The sequence below is a fragment of the Arvicola amphibius genome, chromosome 10 (genome assembly GCF_903992535.2).
Source record: "Arvicola amphibius chromosome 10, mArvAmp1.2, whole genome shotgun sequence".
Classification (NCBI taxonomy): Eukaryota; Metazoa; Chordata; class Mammalia; order Rodentia; family Cricetidae; genus Arvicola; species Arvicola amphibius.
In genome coordinates this window covers 95925037-95948530 of record NC_052056.1, presented here as the reverse complement: position 1 = coordinate 95948530, position 23494 = coordinate 95925037, and the positions used below count along the sequence as shown (strand labels likewise).

The 23494-nt window shown below is 49.7% G+C and overlaps 2 protein-coding genes across 2 annotated transcripts; both read right to left on the bottom strand.

Annotated features, from left to right (window-relative positions):
• Positions 1 to 1330: 1330 nt before the first annotated feature.
• On the bottom strand, positions 1331 to 2546 carry Ppp1r35 (protein phosphatase 1 regulatory subunit 35). Its single transcript, XM_038346000.1, has 4 exons — positions 2214 to 2546; positions 1913 to 2172; positions 1690 to 1829; positions 1331 to 1597 (listed from the first exon to the last, which is right to left on the bottom strand). Exons 1-4 carry the CDS (start codon positions 2435 to 2437, stop codon positions 1424 to 1426), a joined length of 798 nt encoding a protein of 265 aa, XP_038201928.1. The 5' UTR covers positions 2438 to 2546; the 3' UTR covers positions 1331 to 1423.
• An 11836-nt stretch (positions 2547 to 14382) lies between these two features.
• On the bottom strand, positions 14383 to 21150 carry C10H7orf61 (chromosome 10 C7orf61 homolog). The gene is made up of 3 exons (XM_038346042.1): positions 21088 to 21150; positions 20342 to 20656; positions 14383 to 14625 (listed from the first exon to the last, which is right to left on the bottom strand). Exons 1-3 carry the CDS (start codon positions 21148 to 21150, stop codon positions 14383 to 14385), a joined length of 621 nt encoding a protein of 206 aa, XP_038201970.1.
• Between the last annotated feature and the right edge of the window lie 2344 nt (positions 21151 to 23494).

Genomic DNA, 23494 nt, shown 5'->3' with positions numbered 1-23494 from the left:
GGTAGAGCAAATTTTGGTGTGTAGCTTCAGTCCAACTTAGTTTCCTTCTAAAGAAACCGCAGACAAGTGTTTGCATACGGGAGTGTGAGGTGGAAGGCTGAGGGCTTGGCAGCAGGGGTAAAATGGAGCTCGAGATGGGTAATAGTCCAGAGGCACAAACCTGCTTCAGGACCCCTGTTGGAATGAGATGTTGGGGTGGTTTGCAAAGTGAAGGTCTCCATTGCTTTGTCGAGGGTTCCTGTAACCTTGGACATTGAACGCTCAGCACTGTTCTGTTGGACAACGTGGGTAATATACAAATGAAGCCCAGACAGTCTCCTGTGGAGCAATTATTTAATGATAAAACCCACATTTGGGTAAATACTTTTGTTTAGAAGTGTTTGAATAGCCAGATGTAGAGATGCAGACCTTTAATCCTCTGCCTGGGAAGCAGAGGCAGGCAAATCTGAGTTCAAGGCTAGCCTGGTCTAAACGAGTTCCAAGACAACCAGAGCTAAACAGACATATATTAAAAATTGTTCTTATAGTCGGGCAGTGGTGACTGACACCTTTAATCACAGCACTTAGGAGGCAGAGGCAGGCGGATCTCTTGAATTCAAGTCCAGCCTGGTCTACAAGAGCTAGTTCCAGGATAGGCTCCAAAGCTACACAGAGAAACCATGTCTTGAAAAATAAAAATAGCCAGGCTGTGGTGGGGCACACCTTTAATCCCAGCACACAGGAGGCAGGGGCACGTGGACCTCTGAGTTTGAGGCTAGCCTGGTCTATAAGAACTAGTTCCAGGACAGGCTCCAAAGCTACAAAGAAATCCTGTCTAGAAAAAAACAAAGAAAAAGAAATAAATGGAGCAAAGTGTGTAAGGGGGTGCATTTTGTTGTGGTTTTTGAGACAGTATACTCTAACTTAGGTGGGCCAGGAACTCCTGCTCCTGGTGTGTCTTCCTCACAAGTGTTCGTCACCATGCCCAGCCAAAGTGGAAACCCAAAGTGCTTTGACTAGTGTGTGTGCACATTGCACACACACTCTGGGCATTGAAGCCAGGGCTTTGTACATACTTAACCAAATGCTACCACGGAGCTGAACCTACCCAGCCTGAAACGACATTAAAGGAAATAATTTGTGTAGCTCAGACTCCTTGAACACAGGATTCTTCTGCTCGGCCTCCCAAACCCTAGGACTTGGCACCATAATGTAAAGCTAAGTCTCAAATTCTAATTACAATCAGAAGACAGGTGATTTAAGTCTGACCCCACTTAGTGCTTTCCACTTGCCATCACTGAGGGGGGAGAAAATTCTCACCTAAAGGCAGCTTCCAACTAGGAGCAAACTTGTTTTTTGAAAAAAAAAAAAAAAAAGAAATAACTTTATTCTATGAGGAAACAGCTTTAACAAAAGTACAGACTAGCACTAGGAGAGTTGAGGGCTACGCTTCCCAGCGCCTCAGCATCCGATGCATGAGAAAGGTATCTTCTGAAGGGCGGGGCCGGGCTTGAAGCCTTAGCGGGGGCAGTCCATCCACTGTCAAGTGCGGAGCCTCATAATACAGAGACTCTGGGTTGCACAGCATGGTCATGTCTGGCCCGGGCCCGAGCGCCTCCTGTGGGAAGATGAGGCCCAATGCAAGGTTACACTCGGGATAGAGTAAAAACCCAGGGAGAGGAGCCCGGGTCCCTGGAACCCTTCCTTCACCTTGGGCGGCGGCGGGGCTCGAGGCTGCGGTGGCAGCAGGGCCAGCTTCTCCCTCAGCGCCGCGTTCAGAACCTGCTCCTCCGGCACCTGCAGACTCACCAGGTCTCGGTAGAGCCGCTTAGAGCGCGGCACGTTCAACCCTGCGAGGGCACGAGAGGCGGGGGGTGAGCAGCGCCCTTCACCCAGACCACCGCCACCGGGGCCGGGCGCCCGCCCCCCTCACCCTCCGCCACCGTCTCCTCCACGACGCAGCGGGTCTGGAACGACTTTCGCAGCTGCTCCTCCACCGCCTTAGCGGCATCAAACTGGCCGCCGGCGACGGCGGCGCGCGCGCTCTGCAGCTCCAGACTCAGGGCCAGGCTGCTCTGCGGGGCCGCCACCTCCAGCGGCTGCGGCGCCGCGGGATCGTCACTCGGGGCACCGGCCGCGAGCAGCGGCTCGGAGCGAACCGGGGAGGGCGGGGCCAGGTGGAATCGAACCTGAGAGCAGAGGGCGGAACGGTGAGCGGCGGAGTCCGGGACGCTCGGCCAGCGGGGGGCCGGGCCACGCCGCCGCTCACCTGCCGCCCCTTCCGCCGTCCTGGGCTCCCGCCCCGCCGCTCCGGACTTTCGGGCAACGGGCTCGGGCTCAGGCTCAAGTCCAAGCCCGGCTCGGGCTCTGGGGCTCGCGGCTCCGGGGCTGGCCCCGGGGGCTCCACGGCCTCTTCGCCCTCCATAGATTCCAACTCGGACGCCCCGTAGCCCAACATCTCGCCGTCGCTGCTGGGGTCCCGGTGGCCTCTTCCCTCCGACCCCTAGGGGGGCTGCCACTACCGGAAATCGTTAGCCCTTACCCACTGGAGTCAGACAAGCCCGCCGCGACACCCCATTGGTGCTCCTGGGTGTCATTCCCGTCGCTCCACCCTCCAGCTTCCGGGAACACTTCCGCCCTCACACACCGACTTCGCCCTTAAGGCGAGGCGTTAGGGCGCCGGTGCGTAGCTGCCCTACGGATCCCCAGCAAGTCTACTTGTCCTTTCGGGAACGCGGATGTGGCGTTCTCACCTGTCAGAGTCGTCCTCGCGTTTGTTCTGGGATTACAGTGTTAGTCCTTTCACCGAAACAAAACGGTCACGGCTCTCGTATCTGGACATCCTGTGCGGTGTCCCCACAGCGTTCCTGACGGCTTCGGTCACTTCTGAACACCGATCGGAGCGGGCTTCGTGCAAAGTCCCTGAACTCGTGTATTTGAGTAGGAAATACTATAGGAATTTGGGAAATAGCACCATAACTTTAAGTCCACATCCTGGTGGCCGGAAAGATGGCTCCAATGTTAAAGGCGCTTGCCACCAACCCTGACAATCTGAACTCAATTCCAGGCTCACACAGGGTGGAACGAGAGAACTGACACCCACAAGTTGTCCTCTGACCTCGCACTTCAACACACACTAGTAAAATCCACATCCTAATCCTCCCACGCATGACAAAAGACCTGAGAAGCAATGACAGCTTGGGAGTCGAAAGCAGAAACGGATCAGAAATTCAGGGCTAGCCTTGGCTACATAGGGACTTGGTGGACACCGTGGGCTATGAGAGACCTAGTTAACTAAAACCCAAAATTGTGACCTCTGAGTCTCTTCTGATAACTTGTACACACATGTTCACCTCCCCTTTCTCACAGCCCCAGACTAGTAATATCCTTCAACAGATAAAGGGTTAAAACGTGGTACATAAATATCAATAATAAAATAGCAATAGTAGCAATAATAGGAAATGAATTATTGGTACAGGGCAGCTGCTAGAGTGGGCGATCCTCTTGCCAATCTGCAAAGGGCATACAGTGTATAGTTTCTTTTACACAGTTCAGAAACAATAAAAGTTTAGCTGTGGTAATACAAGACTGTAATACCAGTAAGTAGGAGGCAGCACAGGAGGATCCGGAGTTCAAGGTCATCCTCAACTACACAGAAAGTCTGAGGCCAGCCTGAGCAAAAGAGAGAGAGAGAGAGAGAGAGAGAGAGAGAGAGAGAGAGAGAGAGAGAGAGAGAGAGAGAGAGAGAGAGAGAAGAGCTAAGGGGACAGGGAATGTAGGAGAGTAGAAACCTTTCTGTATTAATTCTTTAATTCTTTGCTTATTTATTTGCTTGAGACAGGGTCTCAGTACGTATCTCTGACTGGCCTGGAACTCACTCTATAGAACATGATTACCTCAAATTCACAGAGATCCTACTACTGCTTCCTGGGTGCTGGAATTAAAAGTTGGACTGCCTTGCCTGGAGACAATATGATTTTTTTTTAATCTTCACATTTAATTCTCTTATGAGACAGAGAAAGGAACCGCCAGCTACAACATCGCCTGGTTCTGTGGTTCTTTAACAATAAAACAGCAGAGCGTTCATGTTCACGGAGGATCTAGATGGTCATAAGTTAAACACTGCTGAAGGCTGCATCCCTTGAGCAGGGGTAGGAAGCAAGCGTAGAACTCAGAGAATTCATGTTAAAGGGTTGCTCAAGGATCTACCCAAAAGGCCATCAGTAATGAGCCCCACTGCAGCTTCCTAGAAAAAGCAGGCATGCTGTAATCCAGAGGTGACACCCAGAAGGAGACAGGAATGCCAGGGGTGGAGCGCACTGGGAGGTGGCTCATGGATAAAATGCTTGCTGCACAAATGTCAGAATCCGAGCTCCAAGCCGGACGGTGGTGGTGCTCACCTCCCAGCACTCGGGAGGCAGGCAGATCTCTGTGAGTTTGAGGATAACTTCTACAGATTGAATTTCAGGATAGCCAAGGTTACACAGAGAAACCTTATCTAGAACCCTCTCCCCACCAAAAAAGAATCTGAGTTTGGATCCCCAGCATCTATGGAAAAGCCAGGTGCAATGTCTGTAACCCCAGTGATGAAGGCTGAAGACAGATGGATCTCAGGGGCTCACCAGCCGGCCAACCTACCCAAAACATTGAGTTCCAGGTTCACGTCGAGTCCCTGTCTTAACAGAGAAGATGGGCAGTGACGTGATAAAGACATCTGGTGTTCATCTCTACACACATACACACACACACACACACACACACACGCACGTGCATGCACACACGCGCGCATGTTGGACCTGCACTTGAACACACAGGTGCACACACATGCATGTGGTACCAGCACCTGAACACACAGGTGTAGCGACACTTCAATTGTATTCTAATAACTAAAGACTGCCTGAAGATATGAGACTTAAACATTCTTACTGGTCAGCCTTACAGACCAGATTATGGTAACACGCACATTTAACCTCAGTAGCCATAATGATGCGCACCTTTAATCCCAGTGATGCATGCCTTTAAACCTAGCTCTAGAGAGGAATATAAGACGGGGAGAGACAGCTCTCAGAAACACAGTCTCCTTCTGAGATTCCTACAGGCAGGATCGCCATTTCAGACTGAGGTCAAGGCAAGAGCCAGTGGCTGGCTGTTTCACTTTACAGATATTCACATTGAACCCCAATTTCTGATCCTGAGTTTTTATTAATCATGCTTCACACAGGTGCACACACATTCGTGTGGCACCTGCACCTGAACACACAGGTGCACACACACATGCATGTGGTACCTGCACCTGAACACATGGGTGCACACACATGAATATACCACACACACACACTGAAAGACAAACTAATGCTGATGGCTGTGACAGCAGGCTGCTCAGTGCACATTGTCTACAGTTGAATAATTCTGTGACCAAAAGGTTGCCCCTTAATGCACAACACAGCTCGCATCTTAAAGGTAATGGGGTGCTTTGTTCTGAAACCAGAAAAGGAGTAACCATGGTCCAGAGTCAGATCTACGTTACCCCCAAACACCACGTTCCAATGTGGCAACAGTGACATCAAGTTTTTATATTAACAAAGAACAAAGAAAGTCATAAATCCAGGTATTTCTCAAGTACCTGGGTGGGAACATCCAGTAATGGAGTCGCAGCCAAGAGAGGCCACCTCTGCCACAGAGCTCAGATGTAATCCAATGACGTTCTCAACCTTCAGGTCAGTGCAAACTGCTTGTACTTTTATAAAAAGATTTTATAAACAGTCTCCAGGATGTTAGGGCAAACACAAGAGGTGGACAATAACTGAGTTATTAGGAGGGCTCAAGATCGTTCGTGTGTATCTGTGTGTGTGCGCGCGCACGTGTTATAGATATTTAATTTGTTTTACTTTCCACTTTTTTTTTGATTTTTCAAGACATGGGTTCTCAGTGTGGCTCTGGCTGTCCTGGAACTAGCTCTGTAGACCAGACTGGCCTTGAACTCAGAGATCCACCTGCCTCTGCCTCCAAAGTGCTGGGATTAAAGATTGCTCAGCAAGCAAAGGTGCCTGCTGCCAAGACTGACAACCTGGATTTGATCCCTGAGAACCACATGGTGGAAGTAGAAAACCGACTCCAGCAAGTTGCCCTCTGACTCACACACACACACACACACACACACACACACACACACACCATAGGATGAGCTAGCCCAAACTCACATCTAAAAATAGATAAGGTAAATTAAAATTTAAGGAAGGATGCTGTGATGTTGCCACCCACTGCAGAGCATTTTCCCAATACAACAAAAAAGGTGCCCACCAGGATGTACTTGGGCTGCATCTTCTCCCTGTCTTCCTTCCCTCACATCCTGGCTCTCAACCTCTCTCTCCTCCCTTGCATGTCCTTTGCAACATCCTGCCCAGTTCCCATTTCACTGTTCCAGCATCAGATGAAAGACGTGTCAAGAATTCTGACAGACAAAAAACACCATGTATTTGGAGGAAGGGGTGTCTGTCTCCAAAGACAAGGTTCTCAGTCTGTCCAGACTCCAGACCATACCACCTAATCTTGTACACACTCCTTCCAAGCCAACCCAGGCCCCAGTCGGAGCCCCAGCTTTGTGCAATGGGGGAAAGAAGACAGGTCAGGAAACCTGGCCCCCCACAAGGTCCTAAACCCATAAGGCATGCCTCCTACTGATTAGCCACACCTGCTGTCTGTAGAAGTGTGGGAATGAGGAAGGCCATTCAGAGAGGAGCCCAGGGAGTGGGGGAGGCAGGGTGTGAGCATTCATGCATGTAATCCCAGTTGGGGAGGCTGAGGTGGGAAGATCACAATTCCAAAGCTAGCCTGGGCTATAAGAGAGACTCCGTTGGAGGGTGGGAGTGGGGCCTGGGATGTCATTCAATTGGTAGAATGCTTAACTAGAATGGGTTTGAGTCCCTGGGTTTCATTCCCAACACCTCACAAAACCAGGTGTAGTTGTGCATACCTGGTCTCTTAGCACCCCAGAAGTGGAGGCAGAAGAGTTGACAGTACCCCCTGCTATATAGGAAGTCGGAGGTCATCTTAGATACATGAAACCCTGTCAAAAGGAAGGAGGGATAGAAGGGAAGGAGCCACATGGTGATACACAGATTAATAGAAATGGGTTAATTTAAGGTATAAGAGCTAGCTAGCAATACACTTAAGTGATTGGCCAAGCAGTGATTTAATTAATATAGTTTCTGAGTGGTTATTTCTGGTCTGGGCATCTGGGAACGAACAAGCAACCTCTGGCAACACAGGGCACAGTGATTAATAGTAAGAACTGTGTTGGTCTGAGGTGAATGAGTTAGTCACTGGGCTGAACATGTCATATGGACATTTTTTATAAGGCTATGATATCTTGTTTGCAAGCTTGTGGTTCTTGCTTTAAAATTTGGGGGTGAAACCAGGCATGGTGATGCACACTTTTAACCTCAGCACTCGGGAGGCAGAGGCAGGCGGATCTCTATGAGTTCGAGACCAGCCTGGTCTACAGAGCGAGTTCCAAGATATCCGGGGCTATAGAAAAATCCTTTCTCAAAAAAACAAAACAACAACAACAAAAATTGAATGAGACAGACATAGTCTCATTGTGTATATTCCTGGCTGGTTTGGATCTCTGTGTAGACCTGACTGGCCTCTGTTTTAAATTTTAATTGTGGTGTGTGTGTGTGTGTGTGTGTGTGTGTGTGTGTGTGTGTGTGTGTGCCACTAATACAGTCATGTGAAGGTCGCAGGACAACTTTCCAGGACTTGGTTCTCTCCTTTCACCATATGGGTAGATCACACTCAAGTAATCAGTCTTTTTGGCGAACACCTTTATCTGCTGAGCTGTCTCACCATCCCAAGCTCGTGGTTCTAAGAGGCTCTCTGATGATAATTGCTATCAGGAGTCACACATTAACCCTCCATTTATAGCCTCCCAACTTTCTCATTATCCGCCCCCCCCCACAAGCATCTTGCCTCATGGCTCACACTGGTCTTGAACTTGTGACTTTGTATCCCTTCTCTTTTCAGCCTTCTGATGGCTGGCCTTAGAGGTGACTCCCACCTTGATTTATTGTCAGTGTGTATTTTTGCGTGTGCAAGCAGGTGCACATGTGTGTGAGAGCAGGTACACGTACATGGGTGTGTATATGAGCAGGTGTACCTGTGTGCATGTGCCCATGCTCACACATGCGTATTCCTGAGGGTGGAGGCCAGAAACAGCCCTGGGTGTCATTCCCCAGGAGGTAGCACTCACTATTTATTTGGACAGGGTGTCTCACTGAGCTGCCACTCACCAATTGACCTAAGCTGGCTGTCTCAAGCCTCAGGGATGCTCCTGTCTCCCCCACCCTGCTCCAGTGGTATTACAGGCGTGTGCTACCCACCCCTGGCTTTTGCTGCTGCTGTTGTTGTTGTTGCTGCTGCTTCTATTTTGCTTTCTTTTTTTTAATTATTATCTTTTAAAATTTATTTACCTTATTATATAAACACTTGCCAGGAGAGGGCACCAGATCTCATTACAGATGATTGTGAGCCACCATGTGGTTGCTGGGAATCGAACTGAGGACCTCTGGAAGAGCAGCCAGTGTTCTTAACCTCTGAGACATCTCTCCAGCCCTTGTTTTCTGTTTTCAACATGAATTCTAGGTGTGGAACTCTTGTCCACTTTTCCTTTTTTACGGCTGGTACCAGTGACTCCATTTTCTGTCTGGAAAACCTAATTTCAGATATGTTACATACCATGAAAAACTAAAGCCCAGTCGGGGGTGACTCTGAGGTGGACCTCTTTCCTCTTTTTGTTTGTTTGTTTGTTTGTTTTTGAGACAGGGTTTTTCTGTGTAGTCCTGGCGGTCCTGGAACTCTCTCTGTAGACCAGGCCAGCCTCAAACTCACAGAGATCTGCCTGCCTCTGCCTCCCGAGTGCTAGGATTAAAGGCGTGTGCCACCACCGCCCCTCTGAGTTGGGCTTTTCTGATCACTGGATCACACATGGTTTAGGAGAATTCATGAAGAAGAACTAGCACCCGGATCTGAGAAAAGGGCTTTAATTTAAAAAAAAATTATTTAATGAGCGTGATTACCTTGCTAGGATGTACACCAGATGTGTGTCTGGTGCCCCGGACAGGACAAAATGGTGCCAGACCCCCCGGAACTGGAGTTGTAGTTGGTTGTGAGTGGCCAACGAACTGGGGAACGAACTTGCATCCGCAGTTAAAGCAGAGGATGCTTGTAACTGCTGAGCCTAAGATTTTATTTTTTTAATGAGACAGGGCTCTGCTTTGTACCCTAAGCTGGCCTTAAACTTACCAAATAGCCCAGCACGGTCTTGAACTTACAATCTTCTTTCCCCTCTCAAATGTTGAAATGACAGGCACTGGTCACCATACCGGGTGGGAGAGGATGTTTTGGACAAAGATATTCTTTGGATTCCGCCCCCCCCCCAACGGATGACAGACAGCTACTGAAAGATTTAAGCCCACAAGTATGTCCAACCTACAGTCTACATGCCAGATGCATTCCAAGACAGCCAGGAACGTGGCTCAACACATCTGTAGATGACAACATCACAAAGTCAGAAGGTTAAACACACCTGGGTAAGCAGAGGAGTGGTCGGTGGACGGTGGAAAATCTTAAGGAAGCAGCAGGGGAGCTTTTCAGGTGTAGTGGTGCATGCCAGTAGCCCCAGAAGTGGGAACACTAAAGAGGGCTGCGAGTTTGAATCCAGCCTGGGATACATGGGGAGACCGTGTCTGGACAGGAATGGGGAGATGTTGGGGAGTAGCTCAGCTGATAGGGTGCTTATGGAACATGCATGAAGTGGTGGGTTCAGTCCAAAGCACAGCGTTTAAAAGCCAAGCGTTGTATTCCTTACGTGCTTGTAAGGTGGAGGCAGGAGGATCGTCAGGAGTTCAAGGCCAGCCTGGGCTACAAGAGACCTGATCTCAAAAATACACACATAAAATTTTATTTACTTTTTAAAAAGAAGGCAGTAGAATGAGGGAGGGGGAGAGGGGACAGAAAGGGTAGCTTTCTTTCTATCTCTGCAGTTAGGAGACCCAGGATGTTCTCCCTCCTGTCAACCCTCCTTTGATAGGGCTCTGCGCCTGGAAACCAACTAGGCAGCCTGAGAAAAAGCAAGTTCTACACACGGGACCCATCCATCCCCACCCCCCGCTGCTCTCACAGCCTCCCTGACCCTGCTTGGCCAAGCTCAGACAGGACTAGGGAAGGAGCCAGATGAGATGCACAGAAGCTCGCAAGGCTGCTGGCTGGGCTGACCGTCCTTCATCTGCCTCCCACTCTTGATGCTGAAGGACGAGTGAGGATGGTGTTCCTTTCCACCAGCCCACGGCTGCTGGCCCAAAGCCAGTTCCTGGGCCTGTGGTTACCTGCGATGTTATTTACCGCTGATTGTCTGGGCCTGCCTGTTTGGCCCTACTGGACCTTCCGTGTAGACTCTGAAACTGTTTCTCTCTCTCCCTCCCTCCCTCTTTCTGGGTTTAAGCCCCTTGCCTCTGGAACAGCTGAAATTACAAGAGCTACCACCCAGACCCAGGTAGCTGTGGCACTTAGGGGGTCCCAGAGATTGGAGTAGTACTCTATATGAGATCTGGGATCAGCCACAATGTCTTAGACACAGCTTCACTGGGAACCTCAGGTATCAAGAGTGGAGAGTCCCGAGACTGAGGGCGTGGCTTAGGCAGGTAGACTCTTACAGGGTCAGAAAGGAGTTTAAAGTCATCCTGTTTCCATAGTGACTTTGAGGTCAGCCTGGGCTACTGAGTAAGTTCAAAACCAGCCTGAGCAATTTAGTGAGACCCTGTCTCAAAATAAAATGTGAAAGGAGAACCTGGTATATAATCTCTATGATCCCTATGATCCCACCACCAAGAAGGCTGTGGCAAAAGGACTGGGAGTTCCAGGCTAACCTGAGATACAGTGAGACTGTCTTTTAAAAAGTATGGGGCTGAGTCGGGTGCTGGTGGCGCACCCCTTCAATCCCAGCACTTGGGAGGCAGAGGCAGGAGGATCTCTGTGAGTTTGAGTCCAGTCTGGTCTACAGAGTGAGTGCCAGGACAGGCTACAAAGCTACAACAGAGAAACCCTGTCCCCAAAAAACAGTGTATGTATGTATGTATGTATGTATATATATTCACACACACACACACACACACACACACACACACACACACACACACGGGGCTAAAGAAATGGCTCGGTAGTCAAAAGCACGGACTACTTCTAGAGGGCCTGGGTTTGGTTCCCAGCATTCTGCAGCAGCTCACAACCATCTGGAGCTCTGATCTGGGTACCAGGCATGCACGTGATGCACAGACAAAAGCAAGCAAAACACCTTTATGCATAGTATAACATTTTTTTAAAAAGTATGTGTGTGTTGGGGGTGACTGAGGAGATGGTTCAGTCGGGGAGTAAAGGGTTAACTTGCTGTGCAATCGTGAGGACCTAAGTTCAATCCCCGGCACCCACATAAAGAGCTGGGTGTGGTGACATATGTTTGTAATCCTAGAGCTGGGGAAGAAAAAACAGGTAGGACCCTTAACGGTCACCCAGCCTAGAAAAATGGTCAAGCCCCAGGCTCTAGAGAAAAAGGTGTGCTGGGCCGTGGTGGTGCACGCCTTTAATCACAGCACTTGGGAGGCAGGGGCAGGAGGATCTCTGTGAGTTCAAGGCCAGCCTGGTCTACAGAGCTAGTTCCAGGACAGACTCCAAAGCTACAGAGAAACCCTGCCTCAAAAAACCAAAACCAAAATCAAAATGAAAAAAAAAAAAAAACCCAGGTGGGGCATGGCTGATGATGATACCAGAGATCTACTGCCTCTACCTGCACACGTATGCTCATGTTCCTGAACATTCACATGCACGCACATACATACACATGGGGAGCAGGTAGAGAGCTTGGGAGTGTGGCTCAGCTGTTATGAACTGTAATGTAAATATCTGATATACAGGAGATCTGATATGTAACCCCTCTGAAAGGGTCATTCGACACCATCCCTCCCCTAAAGGAGTCGAGACCCACAGGTTGAGATCGGCTGGGGTGTCTAGAGCCTGAGTTTTCTAATGAGTTGATTCTATCAAACCATCCCTGCCTGCTACTCGTTATGTTTCCCTTGCTGTGTGGTGCCTTTGTGTGTGTGTGTGTGTGTGTGTGTGTGTGTGTGTGTGTGTGCAGATGTGTATTCATAGTGTTTGAAGGCCAGGGGATGACGTATGTCTTCCTCAATTGCTGTCCACATTAGACTATTTTTACATTATGTGTTTCTCTGTGTGTGTGTGTGTGTGTGTGTGTGTGTGTGTGTGTGTGTGTTAGCATGCACAAACCATAAGCATATGGAAGTCAGAGGACAGCTTGTATTGTGGGGGTCATTTCTCCTTCCACCATGTGGGTCCCAGAAATCATACTCAGGTTGTCAGGCTCAATGGCAGGTGCCTTTACCTGCTGAGCCGTCTCCTGGGCCTCCGCCTTACTTTTGGAAACGGTCTCTTGGTGAATCTGAAGCTTGCCCATTCTGCTGGATCGACTGACTAATACGTGCCACTCTGCCTGGTATTTTACATGGGTGCTGGGGATTCAGACTCAGGTTTTCATTCTAGGTAGTCTGACCTTGACCCTCTCATCTTCCCACCTCTGCCTCCCTTGCCTAATGTGTACAGAGCTGGGTACTGATCCCAAGCCTGTGTGCACTAGGTAAGCCTTCTACCAACTGAGCTGCAGCCCCATCCGTGACTTTCTGGATCGCTATCCAGCACAGCTTCCAGCCTTCCTTGTCTCCTCTCTTCCCTTCTCCCCTCTTCTCTTTTACCCAAGGAACATGCTGCTCTTTAGCCCCAAGCCCTTTGAACTCTCAAATCCCTAATGTTTCTAGCTGCGTGTGAGCGGAGGAGCAGAGAGAAAGGGGTGGAGTAGAACTGTGACCCCAGGGTGCCATGCCGCCTCTTATTTCCTCCTGCATCTTTCTCTCGGTTTCTATGCACCCCCTCCACAGGATAGCCCACCATCTCAGCTAATGGCTCACAGCTCCTACTTGGCCTCCTCAGTCTGTCCTGACCCCCATCCCTCCCCAACCCTGCTCAGAGCCCACATGGCTTCCAGACAACTCTGGGAAGCATTGCTGTCCAAGGATCTCAGCAGGGCACAGGCAGCAGGACCAAAACTTGTCCCAGCATCCCAGCAGATGAATCTCCTACAGCCTCAATCGGGCATCCAACGTCCAAGCCTGGTATGACGTCATGTTCTTGTCATCACAGCACACAAGAGGCCAGTCTCTTCTCTGGCAGAAGGACCAGGCAGCTCAGGTCATCTTCAGGCTGCGCGTTGAGATGGAGCCCAGCCTGAGCAACAGGAGGGCCTCCCAGGCAGAAGCGCCTGCCCCGAAGCCTGACAACCTGGATCCACGCCTGTGATCTACACAGTGGAAAGAGAAAACCCATCTCTCCTAGCTGACATCCAGTCAGGGGCACGCCATAGCACACACCCACACGCACATGATGCCAACAAAATAAGGAAGTACACGTGTAACAAAAATAATTAAAAAGCGGAGCGGGCAGCTGAGGATGTGGCTCAGTTGGCAGGATGACTGTCTCATCCCACATACATAATGGGCGGCCAGATGGGACAATGTGAGACTTCATCTCAAGGACAAAGCTGGAGACTGATCAACAGTTAAGGCACTTGCTCCTCTTGCAGAGGATTGGAGTTTGACCCCCAGCACCCACACTGGGTGGTTCACACCTGCCTGTAACTCCAACTTGAAAGCACACAGCACCCTTTTCTGGTACCCCCACCCCCCCCCCACATGGACATCCTTAGCTGGAGGGCCTTGGATGGATTCCGGGACCACCCTATCTTATGGAATTGCTAGGGAGAAAAGCCAGGGTTGCTGCCCTGTGGGCATAGCTGCTGCTCCATGAACAGATGCTGTTGCTATGGTTACTGGCCAGGCAGAGCACTTAAAGGCAATTCAGCTCCTAGGAGAGGTGCGGGGATATAAGAACAGGACCTGTCCATCTCTGACACATGCAAAAAGAGACCTAGGATCTACTCCCAGGCACAACTGTGCCCCCCACTCAGTGGGTGTTTCTCTCTACCGCGCCCCAAATGCCCCTTATGAGCCTCTTCTCCTTCATGAACACAAAGTCCACCTATTCAGAAACATCCGATATTTATTTCTCAATATTTAGATAATCTTTTCTCTCACAAATCGAATAAACAGAGAAGGGGAGTATGTTCGACCCCAGGCCTGATCTTGGGCTTCCGATGAGAGGTGACAGTATATGGTCAAACGTCTCCTCACCAGCAACTCTGGCCCAATGGCCTTGAACCCCACCTGCCAACCTTCCTTAAGAGTGAGTCGGGGGCTTTCTAAGGATCTGGGGCTCCCCTGCCTAGAGGGGACTTCGGGCATCCTGTTTGAGGCCCTGCACTGGATCGGACTGCTGGGATGTGTGGGACGTATGAGACCGCACGCGGCGCCGTCTGCGCCTCTCCTGCCTGCGGGCCAGCTCTCTCAGTTGTTTGCGAATGACCCAGAGTACCAGATACACTTCCCGCAGCATCTCAGCTTCGGGCGTCTCCAAGGCCGACCCGCTCCTCATTCGAGAGGAAATTGACGCAGAGCTCATAGAAGACTGCAAAACAAAGAGACGTGGAGACATCAGAGGGCAGAAGGACGGGCAAATAATAAAGGGTTCAACTTGTTCTACCTCCTCCATCAGATTAGGCAGGCACCGCCTGCTCCGGGAGGTCTTCTCAGCTTGCATTAGGGACGGTCCTTTGTACCCTGTTTGCCTGTGTTCCACGCTTCTTTCATTCTCTTTCTTTCCTTTCTCCCTTCCTCCTACCCTTCCTTTCTTTTCATTTAGAGGTAGGAACTCATGTATTCCAGTCCAGACTTGAAATTGCTATGTAGGCAAGGGCTAGAGAGATGGCTCAATGGTTAAGAGCACTGACTGCTCTTCCAGAGGACCTGGGTTCAATTCCCAGCATCCACATGGCAGCTCACAACTGTCTGTAACTCTGATTCCTGGGGACCTGACACCTTCATAGCAATGCACATAAAATAATGTTAAATTAAAAAAAGAAAGAATTTGTTGTGGCTGTGTAGCCAAGGGTGGTCTTAAATTCCTAATCCTGCCACCCCCTACCTCAACTACCACGTGGTGCTGAGGATGGAACCCAGAGCCTCATGCTAGGCAAGCACGGTAAGAACTGAGCCACATATCCAGCCCTGTGTTGGTTTTTGACAGTCTCACATAGCCCAGGATGGGTTTGAACTCATAATCCTCCTGCCTCTGCCTGTGAGCCCTGAGATTTTAGGCACGCACCATTAGTTCAGCCTTGTTTTCCCTTCTCTTCCCCTCTCTCTCCTTTTCTATCACTCACATCCTCTTCCCTCTCTTCCTTAATCCATTTTTCCCCTTTCTGTTTTGTTTGCTTTTGAGACAAAGTCTCAACTTGTTGTTAACCCAGGCTGGCCGGGAACTCACTTTAGAACCCCAAATGGGCACCAGAGTTGACGCAGTCCCGCCTGCCTCTGCCTCCCAAACTGTGGGATTACAGGTGCAAGGCACCTGCGCTTGCTTTTTTTTTTTCTAAATTAAACTTTAGATGCTAATAGATTGGAGCTCAATTTTATACACACGTGTGCATGTATGTATATATGTATACGTATGTATTTTACACACATGTGTGTATGTATGTATACGTATGTATTTTACACATGCGTGTGTATGTATATATGTATACGTATGTATTTTACACACATGCGTGTGTATGTATGTATATATGTATACGTATGTATTTTACACACACGCATGTGTATGTATGTATGTATACGTATGTATTTTACACACACACACACACAGTCTAAGACCCTTCACCTATTTTATTTCAGTAGGAAAATTTTGTGCAACTTCGGAGTAGAGGAAATAGCTTAGTGGGTAATGTATTTGCTATGTAAACATCAGGGCCCGAGCACTGATCCCCAGCACCACACAATAAACTGAGCGCGAGAGTGCATGCCTGCAACCCAGTGCTGGAGAGATGGAGATGGGTGGACCACAAGGGGACTCTCTGGCCAGCCATTCTGGGGGCCATCGTAAGCTCCGGATTCAGTGAGAGATGCTGTCTCAGAAACTAAGGTGGAAGCCGGGTGTGGTAGTGCACAGAGCCCCAGCAGTCGGAAGGCAGATCTCTTATGAGTTTGAAGCCATCTTGGTCTACATGGAGAGTTCCAGGACAGCCAGGGACACAGTGAGAGCCTATCTCAAAAGGAAAAATAAAAACAAACAAATAAACAAAAAAACAGAGTAATAGAGGAAAATACCCAAAGTTAACCTTTGGCCTCCATACAGGTTAGTGCACCTGCACACATACAAGGGTACTCTTGCCCCCTCGTGCGTTCACAAGCACATACAACAGCAGCAGCGTCAATTATATTACAGATGGAGAGTGCTGGGGTCACACCTGAGCAGGTGCTATGCTATCTATGTATGAGACACTCAAAATTATGAAGCCTGTAGTTTATCCGTAGGGTATTATTATCCCTAGGACTTTATTCAGAAATCCCATGTTTGACGAGATCCCGAGTTTGTTTCTCTCTCTCTCTCTCTCTCTCTCTCTCTCTCTCTCTCTCTCTCTCTCTCTCTCTCTCTCCTCTCTCTTTGGTTTTCAAGACAGGGTTTCTTCGTGTAACAGCCTTGGCTGCCCTGGAACTAGCTCTTGTAGACCAGGCTGGCCTTGAACTCACAGAGATCCACCAGCTTCTGCCTCCAGAGTGCCTCTAATCCCAGCACTTGGGAGGCAGAGGCAAGAGGATCTCTGTGAATTCAAGGCCAGCCTGGTCTACACAGTGAGTTTTAGAACAGCCAGAGCTACATAGTGAGACCCCCCCCCACTTTGAACAAAACAAAAAACCAAAACAACAGGGGGTGTAATATGCCCATGCATGCAGTACCCACAAAGGCCAGAAGAGGGCAGTGGATCCCCGGAGTTACTGAAGGTTGTTAGCTGCTCTAGGTGGGTGTTGGGAACCAAACTGGGATCCGTGCAAAAGCAGTGTGCGTTCCTTAAAAAAACATTCATTGTTTATTTTATGTGTATGGGTGTTTGCCTAGATACATATGCATGTGTACCACATACCTGCCTGGTGCCTGAGAAAGCCACAAGTGGGCATCAAATCCCCTGGGACCGAAGTTAGAGATGGTTATGAGTCACCATGTGGGTGCTGGGAATCAAACCCAGGTCCTCTGGAACCAGGCAGTGCTCTTGACTGCTAAGCCATGCCTCCAGTCCACAGACATGCCTAGAGCTACTTGGATTTCCTTTCTGTGTGTTATGTATATGCACACATGCCTGCTTAATTCGACAAAATTTTATCACATATGCAGAACTGAAATCGAGATCACCACAAGAATTACTATCATTGGGGCTGGAGAGATGGCTCAGAGGTTAAGAGCACTGGCTGTTCTTCTGGAGGTCCTGAGTTCAATTCCCAGCAACCACATGGTGGCTTACAACCATCTGTACTGAGATCTGGTGCCCTCCTCTGGCGTGTGGGCATACATCGAGGCAAAATGTTGTATACATAATAAATAAATAAATCTTTTAAAAAAGAATTACTATCATTACCCTTTCATTGTGAAAGCAACCTCAAATCAGTGGGCTTCTTCCCCATCATTGTCTCCTCCCTCACTACTCCCAGCAGGACTAGAGATTAAACTTGAGGCCTCCACATGCTAGGCCAGCACACACTCCTGGCCTACAGCTAATGTCCCTTCCCAACATGGCACCTGTACCACTAAGTTACGTGTAGGTCCTCAATTTCTACATTCTATTCATTCATTCGTTTTTGGTTTTTTTAATATTTATTTATTTATTATGTATACAATATTCTGTCAGCGTGTATGCCTGCAGGCCAGAAGAGGGCACCAGACCTCATTACAGATGGTTGTGAGCCACCATGTGGTTGCCGGGAATTGAACTCAGGACCTTTGGAAGAGCAGGCAGTGCTCTTAACCGCTGAGCCATTTCTCCAGCCCCTCGTTTTTGGTTTTTTAAGACAGGGTTTCTCTGTGAGGCCCCAGCCATCCTGGAACTCACCTTGTAGACCAGGTTGGCCTCGAACTCACAGAGATCAAATTCTACAACCCGGCCATCTATCCTGCCTTGTCAAAGTCCGTCCTTGGCTCAAGATCACTGCATTCTCTTCCATAACGTAGGCAACTCTCCTCTCCCACCCCGACTCCCATGCCCTCATCTCTCTGCCTCTCTCCACACCCTCACCAACGCACAGTTGATATTCTCTCTTCCTGGAACAGCCATCCCCCCCCAACTTCTTCCAACTTCCCCTTAATTCTCCTCAAGAAAAAAAAAAAAGCAAAAAAAAAAAAAACAAAAAAAAACCCAACTCCTTCAGGCCTCAGTTTCCCCATCTCTTCACCGCTGCCCCATGCCCAGTTCTTCATAGGATCCTCTCCTTTGCCAAGTCCTCTCTACCTGCAATCTTACTCTCCTCAGGGATTCAAACCAAGGTGACCGGTTACGCTGTCTGTGGCCTCCCTGGTCTGGGTAAGCCTTGCTCGCCACTGTCTCTTCAGGGCTTTACGGTAGAAGAGGTGCTGCAAATGACTGAACAAGGGGGTGGAGGAAGCCGGGGACGCAGCTCAGTTCGTAGAGCACTTGTCTAGCCTCCATGAAGCGCCGGGTAGCACTTGCCAGTAATCCCAACACGGAGGCGCTGGAGGCAGGAGGAGTCCCAGGCCAGGAAAGATGGCTCCGTTGGTATAGAATTTACCGTGTGAGCATGACACCTGAGTTCAGATCCTCAAAACCTACGTTGAAAACTGGGACCGCAGCACGTGTACCTGTCATCCTAGCACCCCAACTGTGACATGGGAGGACACAGAAGATCCCCAGAAACTCTTGGGACAGGTAGGCTGTCATCTACAACAGTGACAAGAGACCCTGTGGAGGGGCTGGAGAGATGGTTCGGTGGTTAAGGACACTTGCTGCTCTTCCAGAGGACTGGGGTTCAGTTCCCAGCACCCACAGTGGGAGGCTCACAACCGACTACAGGGATCTGACTTCCTCCTGGCCTCCATGGGCACCTGCACACACATGGCATGCATGCGTATAAATAAAAATATATTAAAATAAACTGGAAAAGACGGAGGCCCAAGGTTGTCCTTTGCTTTCCACATGCACGCTAGGGCACAGGTGTGGCTATACTCACACACAAAGAAATTTTTTTAAAAAGAAAAAGAAAAGGAATTTGAGGATTAGGGTTTAGGGGTATACACTTTTAATCCCAGCACCCGGGAGGCAGAGGTAAGAGGATTTCTGTGAATTCAAGGACAGCCAGGGTACATGGTAAGAACCTGTCTTTAAAAAACTAAAGTAAGTCGGGTGGTGGTGACGCACACCTTTAATCCCAGCACTTGGGAGGCAGAGGCAGGTGGATCTCTGTGAGTTCAAGGCCAGCCTGATCTACAGAGCAAGTTCCAGGACAGGCTCCGAAGCTACAGAGAAACCCTGTCTTGGAAAAAAAAAAATCTAAGATAAATAAACAGAATAGAAATCTTGAGACTGGAGAGATGGCTTAGCAGTTACAAACATTTGCTGTTCTTGCAGAGAACCCAGCACCTGTACCAGGTAGCTCACAGCCACCTGCAACTCCAGGTTCCAGGGGCTGACAACATTTTATGGCCTCCTCCAGACAACTGCACATGCATGGTGCACATTCAAAGAAACAGGAATACACATATACACATAAATAACATTTTAAAAGATAACCAAAAATAAATTTAAATAGGAATTTCTGGCTATCCTCAGCTACATAGCAAGTTCAAGGCAAGCCTGGGCTACACAAGACCCTGTCTCAAAAAAATGGTGATGGGGCCGGGTGGTGGTGGCGCACGCCTTTAATCCCAGCATTTGGGTGGCAGAGGCAGGCAGATCTCTGAGTTCGAGGCCAGCCTGGTCTACAAAGTGAGTGCCAGGACAGCCAGGACTGTTACACAGAGAAACCCTATCTCAAAAAAAACAAAAAGACACAAACAAGTGATGGAGGGGCTGGAGAGATGGCTCAGAGGTTAAGAGCATTGCCTGCTCTTCCAAAGGTCCTGAGTTCAATTCCCTGCAGCCACATGGTGGCTCACAGCCATCTGTAATGGGGTCTGGTGCCCTCTTCTTGCCTGCAGTCATACACACAGACAGAATATTGTATACGTAATAAATAAATAAATAAATAAATAAATAAATAAATAAATAAATAAATAAATGCAAGTGATGGAGGAGGGATGGAGGGAAGAATGAGACTCAGGCTGGGGGTGGAATGGTGCTCACCTTCCACTTACACAATCGCCAGCCAGACTGCAGCGCCGAGACCATCAGCGTAGACACCGAATGGACTACAGTCTGGGACAGCTGCATCAGGGAGCGACTCTTGCGGGGTTCAGCGGGCATGTCCTTGACAGTGGCCAACACGCAGGGTTCAAGCACCCCTGGGCAGACATCCAGGTCAGAGACCTTGGGCTCTTTGTGGGGTTTGACCAACTTTGAAGGGTCAAAGTCCGAGGCAGCCTTCTCCACGCCCTTCAGTGAATGTTTCTTGGGCTGATTGGTCATGCTTGGCTTGGTTTTATATTTCCAGAACCGGACCTGAGAAAGAAGACACAGGGTGGGCTAGACACCTCAGCGGGTGAAAGCTCCTACCAGGTAGGCTTGACAACCTGAGATGGGGCCTTGGCTCCTACAACGGAAGGAGAAAAACAAATCCCCAAAGTTGCCTGCTGACTTCCACACTCCATGATATGTGTGCAACCCTCTACTCAGAACAACAATAGAAATAAGACACAGAGGAGAGAGAGCAGACCCCACGGTAAAGACGGCAAAGCTAGACATGACTGTCCCACCTCCATGTGGGACACCTCAAAGCCCCTTCCCAGTCCTCTTAAACCCCTACTTCCTGCCCTGTCTTGTTTAGCCATAAGAAACTGAGTGGGAGGGACAACGTGGTGAGGGTTGCTACGCCCCAGATACCATGAACCAGAACGCCCATCTCACGGCCACGGTGTGTTTGTGGAACTCACCCAGCCAGTCATTTTTCGCCAAATTCGCCTAACCCATTTCAAGAATCTCCTGACCACAGCCATCTCTCCAGACACCACGCGTCCAAAGTACGGTGCCGAGCCAGCATTTGGGGTTTGAAAGGGAAAAGGTTATAGGCCGGCGGTCACCACCAGAGAGAATCTGTGGGTTCTGAGGAGTTTCAGGCACAGTACTAAAGGAAGAAGTAAGAAATCCAAAGGGGGTGTGCCCCCCAGTGACTCATGCCCGGCCCTTCCTCAGGGAGAGGAGTCAAATGGATGAGAACTTAGAGTCAGCGAGTGTTCTAGATCATTGTGAGAGCTGTCTGACCCCAACCCCCCAACGACCTTCCAGGGCCTTCCGAATCAGTCATTGATGACTTTGTCCCTCTGGCTTGAGATCCAGGATACTGAAATCGACGCTGATCAAGAGCCCAGATACATTGTCTGCGGAGTTTGCTGGTTGATCATTACAACAGTAAGTGCCATGGATAGGGAATACGAGCTTCACAAAAGTGGAACTGAGAGGGCAGGAGAGGTGGCTCAGCCATTAAGAGCACTTGCTGCTCTTCCAGAGGACCCAGATCCCAGCCCGCATCATCCACATGCTAAGTTTACAACCATCTCGAACTCCTGTTAGAGGGAATCCAGCGCCCTCTTCTGGTCTCTATGGGTACCATACAGCCACACAGTGCAGACGTACGAGCAAGCAAAACACCCAACACACGCACACACACACACACACACAAAGATAAAATAAAAACCTGAAATAGGCATGGTGGTGGTATATGCCCAGAATCCCAGCACTTAGGAGATGGGGTGGGAGGAGAAAAAGTTAAAAGCCAGTTTCAGCAGGTTAGGGTGACGGCTCTGTTAGGAAAAAGGGACCACATTTGTGTTTGGTTCCCCGGCATTCTGCGGTGAACTAGTGGGGGTCACAGAGACAAAAGGACTCCTGGGGCCAGTCAGTCTAGCTCCATCAGTTAGGACCAGGTCCAATGAGAGAGCCCACCTCAAAAAATACCGTGGGCCAGGCATGCTGGCACACCCCCTTTGATCCCAGCACTCGGGAGGGAGGCAGGATCTCTGAGTTTGAGACCAGCCTGGTCTACAGAGCGAGTTCCTGGACAACCAGGGCTGCAGAGGAAAGAAAGCCTGTTTTAAAGACAGAAAACATAAAAACTGTGGGGAAGTGATTGAAAAAGACACCAAAGGTTAATTTCTGGCCTCCACATGCATGTGTACATACACGCACATGCGTGTGCTCACAGATGCAACTCAAAATCAGCCTCAGCTACACAGTGAGTTCAAGGCCATCATGGGCTAGGTGACATCCTACGCCAAAACAACAAAAGACTGAGGTGACAGTTCAGTAGGGAAAGCACCGACCATACAACCCCAGAAAGCCGAGTTGGGATCCCAAGAACCCAAATACAGTAGCACACATGTCTGTGATACCAGTGCTCCCAGAAGGAAGCCAGCAGCAGGACAGCCAGCCTGGCACCCACAGCGGTGAACAGAGAGACCCCGTCTCAGACAAGGTCAGAGGTGAAGACTCCACGTGAATGCCATGTCACACACAGACAGACAGACAGACAGACACACACACACACAAACACAAGGACCAAAGCTTAGCTCAGCTCAGCACAGTGATGAACACCTGGAATTCCAGCACACAGGATTAGGCAGACATTCAAGATCATTCTCAACTGTATAGCAGGCTGGTCTCGACTCACTGAGATCTGCCTGCCTCTGCCTCCAGAGTGCTGGGATTAAAGGTGTGCACCACCACTACCAGACTGAGACCCTGTTTCAACCAGCACACCCCCGACTCAAAATAAGATATGGGGTCCAAACCGGCTGGGCTGCCTCTAAGTGCTCCTGGATGGCCTTTGGCAAGACATTCTCCCTCCAGGCTCTAACTGCTATTGCCTTTCTCTCCACTAGATGGGGTCCTTCTCCTTGGCGGCCTCCATCTGACTGGGCTAGAAGCCCAGGCAGTCCGGGAGGAGCCTGCTCACCCACTGGGCCGAGTTCTCATCCAGCCAGGGGTGGGGTGGAAGCCAAGGCGGCCTGCCAGTCCTGGCAAGGGCACCATGTGCCCAAAGAGCCTGGCCCACACCCAGCCTTAAGACAAGGGGCCCATTCAAGGTTCCCTGCCCTGCCTCCAAGCAGCTACCGGGATCCAGCCCACAAGAGGGGACACACTGGGAAGCTGGGGGTGGATCCTCACACTCACCAAAGACTTCATTGTTATCCCCCCCACACACACCGCCAACCACCAGCACGTGGGTAGACACCGCCTCCTACCTCTTTCCTTAGGCCAGGCTGCCAGGCCTTTCCAGGGACCAGGACCATTCCTGCGTTTTCAGCCACCTTCTCCAGTGTGGACCTGGGATCTTCAGGGACA

Bases quoted from the DNA above. Each gene is read 5' to 3' on its own strand.
- C10H7orf61 (XM_038346042.1), bottom strand. From the start codon at position 21,150: ATGGCTGTGGTCAGGAGATTCTTGAAATGGGTTAGGCGAATTTGGCGA. The intron at 20,657-21,087 runs GTGAGTTCCACA...CTTCTTTCTCAG, and splicing joins GGCGAAAAATGACTGGCTGG to GTCCGGTTCTGGAAATATAA. The intron at 14,626-20,341 runs GTGAGCACCATT...TTTGTTTTGCAG, and splicing joins GGCGATTGTGTAAGTGGAAG to TCTTCTATGAGCTCTGCGTC.
- Ppp1r35 (XM_038346000.1), bottom strand. From the start codon at position 2,437: ATGTTGGGCTACGGGGCGTCCGAGTTGGAATCTATGGAGGGCGAAGAG. The intron at 1,830-1,912 runs GTGAGGGGGGCG...GTGCCCTCGCAG, and splicing joins GGAGGAGACGGTGGCGGAGG to GGTTGAACGTGCCGCGCTCT. The intron at 1,598-1,689 runs GTGAAGGAAGGG...ATCTTCCCACAG, and splicing joins GAGCCCCGCCGCCGCCCAAG to GAGGCGCTCGGGCCCGGGCC.